The sequence below is a fragment of the Stegostoma tigrinum genome, chromosome 16 (assembly GCF_030684315.1).
Source record: "Stegostoma tigrinum isolate sSteTig4 chromosome 16, sSteTig4.hap1, whole genome shotgun sequence".
Lineage (NCBI taxonomy): Eukaryota > Metazoa > Chordata > Chondrichthyes > Orectolobiformes > Stegostomatidae > Stegostoma > Stegostoma tigrinum.
Window position 1 is genome coordinate 67,377,384 of NC_081369.1, and position 12,244 is coordinate 67,389,627.

General features: G+C 44.2%; 1 protein-coding gene across 3 annotated transcripts in view; it reads left to right on the forward strand.

The window, feature by feature from the left end:
- The window catches only part of tango6 (transport and golgi organization 6 homolog (Drosophila)), a 153,796-nt gene that overhangs the window by 20,540 nt on the left and 121,012 nt on the right, over positions 1-12,244 (forward strand). For all 3 annotated transcript variants that reach the window (XM_059651822.1, XM_059651823.1, XM_059651824.1), the window contains exon 5: positions 3,965-4,101. In XM_059651822.1, coding sequence (XP_059507805.1) covers positions 3,965-4,101 — 137 coding nt within the window. The remainder of the gene's footprint in view (positions 1-3,964; positions 4,102-12,244) is intronic.

Genomic DNA, 12,244 nt, shown 5'->3' on the forward strand with positions numbered 1-12,244 from the left:
TGGGGTTTCTTGGCCAGTGTTCAGGCTCGGGGTGATTGGGGTTTCTTGGCCAGTGTTCAGGCTCGGGGTGATTGGGGTTTCTTGGCCAGTGTTCAGGCTCGGGGTGATTGGGGTTTCTTGGCCAGTGTTCAGGCTCGGGGTGATTGGGGTTTCTTGGCCAGTGTTCAGGCTCGGGGTGATTGGGGTTTCTTGGCCAGTGTTCAGGCTCGGGGTGATTGGGGTTTCTTGGCCAGTGTTCAGGCTCGGGGTGATTGGGGTTTCTTGGCCAGTGTTCAGGCTCGGGGTGATTGGGGTTTCTTGGCCAGTGTTCAGGCTCGGGGTGATTGGGGTTTCTTGGCCAGTGTTCAGGCTCGGGGTGATTGGGGTTTCTTGGCCAGTGTTCAGGCTCGGGGTGATTGGGGTTTCTTGGCCAGTGTTCAGGCTCGGGGTGATTGGGGTTTCTTGGCCAGTGTTCAGGCTCGGGGTGATTGGGGTTTCTTGGCCAGTGTTCAGGCTCGGGGTGATTGGGGTTTCTTGGCCAGTGTTCAGGCTCGGGGTGATTGGGGTTTCTTGGCCAGTGTTCAGGCTCGGGGTGATTGGGGTTTCTTGGCCAGTGTTCAGGCTCGGGGTGATTGGGGTTTCTTGGCCAGTGTTCAGGCTCGGGGTGATTGGGGTTTCTTGGCCAGTGTTCAGGCTCGGGGTGATTGGGGTTTCTTGGCCAGTGTTCAGGCTCGGGGTGATTGGGGTTTCTTGGCCAGTGTTCAGGCTCGGGGTGATTGGGGTTTCTTGGCCAGTGTTCAGGCTCGGGGTGATTGGGGTTTCTTGGCCAGTGTTCAGGCTCGGGGTGATTGGGGTTTCTTGGCCAGTGTTCAGGCTCGGGGTGATTGGGGTTTCTTGGCCAGTGTTCAGGCTCGGGGTGATTGGGGTTTCTTGGCCAGTGTTCAGGCTCGGGGTGATTGGGGTTTCTTGGCCAGTGTTCAGGCTCGGGGTGATTGGGGTTTCTTGGCCAGTGTTCAGGCTCGGGGTGTTCGAGGTTTCTTGGGTTGTGTTCAGGCTCGGGGTGATTGGGGTTTCTCGGGTAGTTGCAGAGATGTACAGAATGGAAACAGATCCTTCAGTCCAACTCATTCATGCTGACCAGATGTCCTACCTAAATCTAGCCCTATTTGCCAGTATTTGGTCCATATCCCTCAAAACCCTGCCTATTCATGTAACAATCCGGATGCGTTTTAAATGTTGTAATCATACCAGCCTCCATCACTTTCTGTGGCAGCTCATTCCATACAACCACCGCCCACTGCATGAAAAAGCTGCCCCTTAGGCCCCTTTTATATCCTTCCCCTCTCACCTTAAACCAATGCCGTCTAGGTTTGGACACCTCCACCCTGCGGCAAAGACCTTGACTATTTACCCTATCCATGTCTTTAATGATATTATAAACCTCTTTAAGTTCACTCCTCAGCCTCCAGCACTCCAGGGAAAATAGCTCCAGCCTGTTCAGCCTCTCCCTGTAGCTCAAACCCTCCAAACCTGGCAACATTGTTGTAAATCTTTTCTCAACCCCTTCTAGTTTCACAAACATGTTTCGGAGAGAGCCAGAATTGCGCACAATACTCCAGAAGTGGCCTAACCAATGTCCTGTAGCGCCGCACCATGACCTCCCAACTCGTATGTTCGGTGCACTGACCAATAAAAGCAATCATACCAAACGTCGTCTTCACTATCCTATCTACCTGCACCTCCACTTTCAACCAACTATGAACCTGCATTCTAACATCTCTTTATTCAGCAACACTCCCCAGGACCTTACCATTAAGTGTATTAACCTCCCCTGATTTTCCTTTCCAAAGTGCCGCATCTCATATTTATCTGCATTAAACTCCATCTGTCATTCCCTGGCCCGTCGGCCCACCTGATCAAGTTCTGTTGTACTCTGGGGTAACGTTCTTCACTGTCCTCTACACCTCCAATTTTAGTGTCATCTGCAAACTTACTAACCATACCTCCTGCCTTCACATCCAAATCATGTATATAAATGACAAAAAGTAGTGGACCCAGCACCGATCCTTGTGGCACCGCACTGGTCACAGGCCTCCAGTCTGAAAAACAGCCTTCCGCCACCACCCTCTGTCTTCTACCTTTTGAGCCAGTTCCGTGTCCAAGTAACCAGCTCTCCTTGTGTTCCATATGATCGAACCTTGCTAACCAGTCTACCATGACAAACCTTGTTGAACGCCTTACTGATGTCCATGTAGTTCACGTCCACTGCTCTGCCCTCATCAGTCCCCTGAATGGTGTTGGAGCTCAGAATAGTCAGGGTTTATCGAGTAGTACTGGAGCTCAGGGTGAATGGGTTTTTGGGCTATGTTTAGGCTTGGGGTGATTGAGGTTTCACAGGTAGTGTTCATGCTCTGAGTGGGGAATCAGACCAGTCTTTGGTAAGCATGTTTATAAGTGATGGGATTTTTCTGTATAGAAGTGTGTGTTAGTTATTTTAAAAAGTAACATTTTTACTGACTTATGCTTTGGGTCAGTTTAATTATTGTGGTGTCTAAGAAGTTAATGCAATTCTCGTACGCTGCAGCTTTAATTTCTTTGGAGCAGTGATGATCATTAAGGATATTGATAAATTATTCTTATTCTGCTTCTGTGAGAGTCTAAATACCCTATGTTGTCAGTAGCTGAAGGCTGCATGGATCCAAAAGGTACTACAATATCTGGGAAGATGCAGTAGTTACTGTTGTCTTGAATGCTCTTAGTTATTAAGTGCAAATCTGTTTTTGCAATGCAACAGAAGAATAGTTCTGTCAATTAAAATCTTCCAGATTTGCGTTTATGCAATGGAAACACATTAGTTGTGATTTCATTAGTCTGCCGAGGGCTTGTTTAAAGTGATAGCTTTTTCTTTGTTGAAGGGCGTGTTATTTTGATAACCTTTGTTGCTACCTTACATGTGTTGTCTTATGCCAAATTAAATCCTGTGGTGTCTAGGATATTTTCATTGTGTATTATGAATTTAATGGAGAGTTTATGATTTTTGAGAATATTGAAGATTTCTTCTAATTCTGTTTGAGTTCAAATACCCCGCAAATCAACACAAATGCAGATGATATCATTTTAAATTACTAGATCACCTAGTAATGTAGTTAATGAGATGAAAAAGGAGCCTCTAAGTCAAACGGTAGTTGTTATGAACATATGAATTGGAGTCATCGAACCATAAAATTATTTTACCCCTGTTGAGATATATAGAAGTTGTACCTTCAGTGGAGGGATGAGGCAGAATGGGGTGTACACAGGTTTCTGAGGGAGATATACACATTGCAAAGGAACATATACATTTGGGGGTTAGGACCTGTGTTTTAGGGGCTGTGCACAGGTTTGGGGTGTAGATGTTGTGTATGTGGGGCTTTTTACAGGTTCAGGGGGTGCAAGAGCAGCATTTCCTCTCATTTTCTTGCCTACTCTTGTCATTTGTATGATAGTTACTTCCAAAACCAAAAGTCAATGCTTTGATCAGCATGTTGGTGCTGGTTGCTGTACACAAGACTTCAAACCTTAGACAGAACATTTTGCAAAAATTTTTTGTTCAGATGTTAGGAGTGTACAAGTTTCAGTGGATGCACACGTGCTTTAGGGAGGTGGTGCAGTTAGGAGTTATATGTTGAAAGAATGTATTCATACTTTTGGTGGGGGTTTTAGGAGTTTAGTGTTCAGTCATATGGACTCATTTGCGAGTTCATGTACACAAATTTAAGGTGGAGTGATTTTTGGAGAGGAGTTGGATGTGTGTTTGGGAGTTGTGTTTTCTGGTTTGGGCTGTGACAGGTTGTACGTGGAAGATGAGTCAGATGTTGTCTGCTTGGGGTTTATGTATACTGATTTGGGAGTATTGTTCAGGTTTGACAGGGAGTGAGAGCTTGGATTTGTGTGTTGATCTCCCACTTTGAGGCCACTTCTCATTTTCTTTCTTATATGTTTACAGCTGGAATTGCTGGAGGTCAGAGTGCAGAAGCAGCAGCTGCTGATTGGAGAAAGTGTGATGTTGTTGCCAGGATCCTGGCTTCCTGTCCTCAGCAATGTCTGTCTGTTGAAGAATACTACAGGCAGGTGTGCCCTCAGGTAAAGACAGGGAACTTTTCAAATTAAGTGTTCATTCAGAAATCAGAGAACGCGTAAGTAGGGCCAGTATAGGTGGAGGTACATTGTGTGGGGGTGGGTGATCGTTTAGGCACAAACTGAAAAATAAGAAAGCAATGATCACCTTATTGGCATCGTATTATAGGTCCCCTTATAGTCACTGGAAGATTGAGAAGCAAATTTATAAGGAGATCTCTAATACCTCTAAGAATAACAGGGTTGTAATGGTAGGGGATTGTAACTTTACAAACGTAGACTGGGACTGTCGTAGTGTTAAGGGCTTAGATGGGGAGGAATTTAAGTCTGTACAAGAAAACTTTCTCAATTACAACATGGATATATATACTAGAGAAGAAGCAATACATAACCTTCTGTTAGGAAATAAGGCAGGGCAGGTGTCAGTGTGGAAGCACTTTGGGGCAAGGATCATAATTCCATTAGTTTCAAAACAGTTATGGAAAAGGATAGAATTGATTCAAAAGTTAAAGTTCTAAATTGGAGTAAAGCCAGTTTTCATGATATCAGACAGGAGCTATTCACAGGACAGTTAGGAAGTGAGAAGCCTTTAAAATAGAGTTCAGAGACAGTATGTACCTGTTAATATGAAGAGCAAGGCTGGTAGCTGTAGGGAATGCTGGATGACCAGAGAAATTGAGGCTCAGGTCAAGAAAAAGGAGGAGGCATATGTAAGGTATGGACAGCTGAGATTGAGTGAATTTTTTCTGAGGAAGGGTCCAGACCCGAAACATCAACTTCTCCGCTCCTCTGATGCTGCTTGGCCTGCTGTGTTCATCCAGTTCTACACCTTGTTATCCCATCTTCAGACTAGATGCTTTACAACATTCTGGACTTGATAATGAGTTCAGCACCTTCAGATTATGAACCCAATCCTGTTCCTTCCCTTTCTTTTCGTTTTATTGGTTGTAATCTGTGTTACCATGTCCTCTCTCCCCTCCTGCCTCCCCTTAATCAAGTGGGACTGTCTTTCTTGTCTGGCAGTTAGACACACCATTGTGCTGCCATTCTCACATTTCAATTGCTTAATTTGCCCTATCGATACCCTTTCTCCCCCAGCGCTCCACCTCCCTCCTTGCATAAATACTGTCCCCTCCACACTTCACATCAGCTCTGAAGAGACATCAAGACTTGAAATGTTAGTTTGCTCTCTGTCTGTGGGTGTTATCTAATCTGTGATCTCCAACACTTGTTGTTTTCAGCACAGTTTCCAGCGTCTGCATTAATTTGCTTCAATATTGTTCTGGGAAATGTTCCAAATACATCTATGAATTCTTCCCCTGCTACCAACGCAAATATGACAATCCAAATTTACATGATGATAAATGTAACCAATGTTTAAACACTTTTGTTTTATTCCCTGATTATCTGTGAGGTCAAGTAGTTTTAGTATACTAACATAGAACATAGAACATAGAACAGTACAGAACAGGCCCTTCAGCCCACAATGTTGTGCCGACCATTGATCCTCATGTATGCACCCTCAAATTTCTGTGACCATATACATGTCCAGCAGTCTCTTAAATGACCCCAATGACCTTGCTTCGATGTAGGTATTCTGCCAGTGCTATTAAAAAGAGAGTGCCAGGATTTTTATCCAGTGAGAGTCAATTAGTGGCTTGGGGAACTTGCAGATGATAGAGCTCCCCCATGCATTTGCCTCCAGTATTGTAGATGGTAGAGTTGTGGGTTTGGAAGAGGCTGTTGACGGAGCGAGTGAGTTGTTATTGTGCCTGTCGAGCATGTTCACTGCTGAGCCTCATGTCCGCTTTCCTGACCTTTGCCCATTACCCTTGATTCCCCTACTGATCAAAAATATAACTTAGCTTTAAACAGATTTTAAAAAAAACAAAAGAACTTCAAATGCTGGCAATCAGAAACACAAAATCAGAAATTGGCAGCATCTGTGGAGAGAAATCTGTAACATGAACTCTGATATCTCTCCATAGATGCTGCTGGCTGGACTTCTTATTTTTGCAATTTCTGTTTAAATACAGCAAACTTTATTTTAACCAGCACCTTATCAATCAGCACTCTTAATAAATGGGCAAAATTTATATACTTTGAATACTGAAATCCACCTGCAATGTCAGAGTATATATGCTGTAAATAAAGTATAACCATGATGTGTATACCCCCTACATTATGCTTCAGTTACTTACTGTGTGTTTTTACATTGATTTTAGCAGGTGTGTTGATGTTTATATATAGATTTTTGAGGAATGTTTATCTCTCGAAGCTTTGCTTGGTCAGGATTTACTGTGGCTTTCTGTACCTGTTGAATATCTGGAATATTTGACTAACTGGCACACTCCTAGTCCCATAGGTGCTGGTTAATATAATGTTTGCTGTACACACAAGAATTCCCACAGCTTTCCATGGCAAGGAGTACCACAAACTAGCAGCCCTCTGTGAGAAGAAATTCCTCCTTATCTCAGTCTTAAATTGGTGCCCCCTTTATTCTGAAACTGTGCCCTCTGGTCCTAGACTCTCTCATGAGGGGAAACATCCTCTTGGCATTTACCCTATCAATAAGAATTTTAAGAATCCTATATGTTTCAATAAGATCACCCCTCATTCTTCTAAATTCCAGTGAGTAGAATCCTACCCTGTTTAATCTTTGCTCCATCCAAATGAGGGATCTTCCCAGTGAACTGTCTATGACCTGTCTTTAATGAAATATCTATTCTTAAATAAGGGGACAAAAACTTCTGTGTCCACACATGCTCTCACCAGCACCTTGTGCAGTTGCGGTAAGACTTCCCTACTCTTTACCCCTTGGAAAAAAACCAACATTCCATTAGCCTCCCTGAATTCCTGCAGCACCTGTGTGCTGCTGTTGATGTGTATTGCCCCAGTATCTGAAGGAGTTGAGAATTGTTCTGAACATCATGTAACCATCAGCAAACGTCCCCACTTCTGATTTTCTAAAGAAGGACAGGCGGTAATGAAGCACTTGGAGATAATTGTGCCTTGGACACTAATCTGAGGAATTTGAGGGATCTTCTAACATAGTGGTCGTATCCCCACCTCTGAACCAGGAGGCCTGTGTTCTAGTTCCACCTGATCTAAAGGTATGCAATACCATCTCTGAACGGACAGATAAGAAATTATCGACCTACAAGAGCCCTTGTAGTAGGGGTCAAAATAGTTTTGTTTCCAGAGGCTGCTTTTGTCATTGTCACTAACTTATTTATAAAGTAATGCAGTCATGACAAATTTTTGTAATTTGCAATTTGGTCATGCAGTGCTTTAGTATCAAATGGGACACCTTGTTGAAACTTTTTGCCATGCACTCATTTGGACAATTTGTAAGAATACCAATTCAAGGAGAAACCGATATTCATGCTGCAAGAGTGCTAACTGATTAGCAAGTGGATTCTGGCTAGTAGAGATATTGCTATGGAAAGCATACCTGTTAATGATTGACAGTTAACAGCCCAGCTTTCACAGATTCATGAAGGAGGCCATTCAACCCATTATAGCTCTGTTGGCTCTGAGCATTTGAATGTCGTGCTAATTTCCTGCTGTTTCCCCTTAATCCTGCAAATTGTTTCTGCTTAAATAATTATACAGTGTCCTCTTGAATACCTCCATCGAGCCTTTCACACATACACTTCCAGGCAATGCATTCCAAGCCCTAAGTACTCACTGTGAAACAGTTCTCTCACATCACATTTCCTTTTTTTTTGCAAACTACAAAGCAACTGTGCTTGTGACTCCACAATTTTATTAACTATACAGTGTGCATTCACATTCGATATAACCTTGATTAGATTTCATTGCCTTCTCCCTTACTCCAACTCCTATTAACTTCCTATTTGCTATTTGAGGGATTCCTGCCTCTCCCAGCATTTCATTAACACTGGTATTATTTTCTAATATTCTTTCGTGGTTACCACACACCTAGTTAGTTAGATTAAACCCTCTCCAAAAGCACTAGCATAATGTCCCACAGGGCACTCGGGCCCGGCTCTTAGTTTGAGGTATGACGGCTGCTCACCCAAACAGAATACTACTCATGTTGGGAGTTGAGAACATTTCTTGATGATCTAGATGAGACATGTCATTAGCCGTGTAGGCTTGAGCTTGAGCAGCAGCTAGAGTCGTTGACTTTCATCTGTTCCATTCATCATTTATCTTCCTAGCTCGTGAATCATGGGAATAATCTAGAAATTATAACTTTTTTTAATATTCGCTCATGCGATGTGGGTGTCATGGCCATCCCTAGTTACCCCAGAGAAGATGGTGAGCTAAATCTTCTTGAACCACCTGTGTAAGTAGACCTGCAGTGCCCTTAAGGAGAGAATTCCGGGATTTTGACCCAGTGACAGTAAGGAATGATAATTCACTTCCAAAACGGGAAAGTGTCGTGGCACGGAATTGAAGTCGCATGGGGTCCAGGGTATGCCAGCTAAATGGATAAAAAACTGGCTAGGCAACAGGAGACAGAGGGTAGTAGTGGAAGATCAAATTGGAGACCTGTGACCAGTGCTGTTCCACAGGGATCTGCTGGGACCACAGTTGTTTGTGATATATGTTAATGATTTGGAAGAAGGTGTAGGTGGTCTGATCAGCAAGTTTGCTGATGACATGACGATTGGTGGAGTAGCAGATAGTGAAGGGGGCTGTCAGAGATTACAGCAGAATATGATAGATTGGAGAGTTGGGCAGATAAATGGCAGATGGAGTTCAATCTGGGCAAATGCGAGGTGATGCATTTTGGAAGATCTAATTCAAGAGTGAACTATACAATGAATGGAAAAATCCTACGGTAAATTGACGTACAGAGAGTTCTGGGTGTTCAGGCCCATTGTTCCCTGAAGGTGGCAACGCAGGCCAATAGAGTGGTCAAGAAGGCATACGGCATGCTTTCCTTCATCGGACGGGGTATTGAGTAGAAGAGTTGTGGCATGTCATGTTGCAGATGTATAGGACTTTGGTTTGGCCACATTTAGAGTACTGCATACAGTTCTGGTCGCCACGTTACCAAAAGGATGTGGATGCTTTAGAGAGGGTGCAGAGGAGGTTCACCAGGATGTTGTCTGGTATGGAGGGTGCTAGCTATGAAGAAAGGTTGAGTAGATTAGGATTATTTTCATTAGAAAGACAGAGATTGAGGGGGGACCTTGATTGAGGTCTACGAAATCATGGGGGGTATAAACAAGGTGGATAGCAAGAAGCTTTTCCCCACAGTGGGGGACTCAATTACTATGGGTCATTACTACGGCACTTCCACATGGTAGGCTATTGGAGAAAATGCGGAGGCATGGGAATGAGGGAGATTTAGCAGTTTAGATAAGAAACTGGCTTTCTATAAGAAGGCAATGAGGGGTGGTTGATGGAAAATATTCAGCCTGGAGTCCAGTTACTAGTAGTGTGCCTCAAGGACCTGTTTTCGGACCACTGCTGTTTGTCATTTTTATAAATGACTTGGACGCAGGCGTAGGTGGATGGGTTAGTAAGTTTGCAGATGACACTAAAGTTGGTAGAGTGGTGGACAGCTTGGAAGAATGTTGTAGGTTGCTGGGAGACTTCGATAAACTGTGGAATTGGGCCGAAAGGTGGCAAATGGAGTTTAATACGGATAAATGTGAGGTGATTCACTTTGGGAGGAATAACAGGAAGGCAGAATACTGGGTCAGTGGAAAGATTCTTGGTTGTGTGGATGTGCAGAGAGACCTTGGTGTCCGTGTACATAGATCCCTGAAAGTTGCCACCCAGGTTGATAGTGCTATTAAGAAGGCATACGGTGTGTTAGGTTTTATTGGTGGTGGGATTGAGTTCTGGAGCTGTGATGTCATGCTGCAACTGTACAAAATGCTAGTGCAGCCTCATTTGGAATATTGTGTGCAGTTCTGGTCGCCCCATTACAGGAAGGATGTGGAAGCATTGGAAAAGGTGCAGAGGAGATTTACCAGGATGTTACCTGGTGTGGAACGCAGGCCCTACGAAGAAAGGCTGAGGGACTTGGGTCTGTTCTCATTGGAGAGAAGGAGGCTAAGAGGGGATTTACTAGAGACATACAAGATGATCAGAGGATTAGATAGGGTGGACAGTGAGAATCTTTTTCTGAGGATGATGACGTTGGCTTGTACGAGGGGGCATAGCTACAAATTGAGGGGTGATAGATTTAAGACAGATGTCAGAGGCAAGTTCTTTACTCAGTGGTAACGGCGTGGAATGCTCTGCTTGCCAATGTAGTTAACTCATCCACATTAGGGGCATTTAAACTGTTCTTGGATAAGCATATGGATGATGATGGGATAGTGTAGGGGGATGGGCTTAGATTAGTTCCCAGGTCGGCGCAACGTCGCGGGCCGAAGGGCCTGTTCTGCACTGTATTGTTCTGTGTTCTGAGTTCAAAGCGAGAGGTGGAAAGCTTGTGGGTGGCATTCTGGTGAATATAGGTGGACAGGCAGGTAGTACTGTGTAGGTGGGGAAGTTGCAGAAAGATTTAGACAGTTTAGGAGTGTGGTCCAGGAAATGGCTGATCAATTTCAATGTGAGTTTTTGCACTTTGATAAAAAGAATACAGGCATGGACTATTTTTCTAAATGGTGAGAAAATTCATAAAGCAGAAGTACAAAGGGATCTGGGAGTGTTGGTCCAGGATTCTTGAAAGGTTAATTTGCAGGTAGAGTCCGTAATTAAGAAAGCGAATGTAATGTTGCCGTTTATCTCAAGAGGGTTGGAATATAAAAGCAGTGATGTGCTTCTGAGGCTTTATAAAGCTCTAGTTAGGCCCCATTTAGAATACTGTGTCCAATTTTGGGCCCCACACCTCAGGAAGGACATACTAGTCCTGGAGCGTGTCCAGCGGAGATTCACGCGGATGATCCCTGGAATGGTAGGTTTAACGTATGATGAACGGCTAAGGATCCTGGGATTGTACTCAATAGAGTTTAGAAGGTTGAGGGGAGATCTAATAGAATCTTACAAGATAATGTATGGTTTAGAAGAGGTGGACGCTAGGAAGTTGTTTCCGTTAGGCAGGGAGACTAGGACCCGTGGGCACAGCCTTAAAATTAGAGGGGGTAAATTTAAAACGGAAATGAGACGACATTTCTTCAGCCAGAGAGTGGTGGGCTTGTGGAATTCATTGTCACGGAGTGCAGTGGAGGCTGGGACGTTGGATGCTTTCAAGGCAGAGATCGACACATTCTTGATCTCAGAAGGAATCAAGGGCTCGGGGAGAGTGCAGGGAAGTGGAGTTGAAATGCCCATCAGCCATGATTTAAATGGCGGAGTGGACTTGATGGGCCGAATAGCCTTACTTCCACTCCAATGTCTTATGGGTGGTACGCATGGAAAGTTCTTTACGCAGAGGGTGGTGGGTGCCTAGTATGCATTGCCAGTGGAGGTGATAGATGCAGACACGATAGTGTCTTTTAAGATATATCTGGACAGGTACGTGGATGGGCAGGGAGTAAAGGGATACAGACCCTTAGAAAATAGATGACAGGTTTAGACAGAGGATCTCGATCGGCACAGGCTTGGAGGGCCGAAGGGCCTGTTCCTGTGCTGTAATTTTCTTTGTTCTTTGGAACTTGTAGTTGGTGGAATTCCCATGTAGCTCTGCCTTGTCCTCTAGATGAAAGTGATCATGCGTTTGGAAGGTGAACCCCAAGGATTCTTGGTGAATTTCTACAGTGCATCTTGTAGAACGTACACACTGCTGCTACTGAGTATTGGGGGGGTAGAGGGAGAGAATGTTTGAGGTCTTGTTTGCTATTTTCTGATTGAAGGAGCATGTCCTCCTTCCTTCAAGGATTGGTCACCGAGGAAAATTGGCCAGTGAGCAGGTTCTTGAGGGATTCCTGCATTTCCTGTTTCTCTTCAGTTGCCTAGTAGCCGCCCATCCCATTCTCTTTGCTTGTCCCTAACTTGTACTGTGATCACTTCTTGGAATGAATGTGCTATCTATGTAGTTCCTTGACTCATGGGTGCATTCTAGCCACCATTCAACCTCTGAAACTCATTGCACGAGGTTTTACAGCAGGTGACACTTTCTGCACATGGGCTATCACAACAACTACCCACAATTCCTCAGATGTCACAGTGTGGGCATTCTGATTGGCCCAGCTGTTCTGCCGGACTTTAAGTTGTA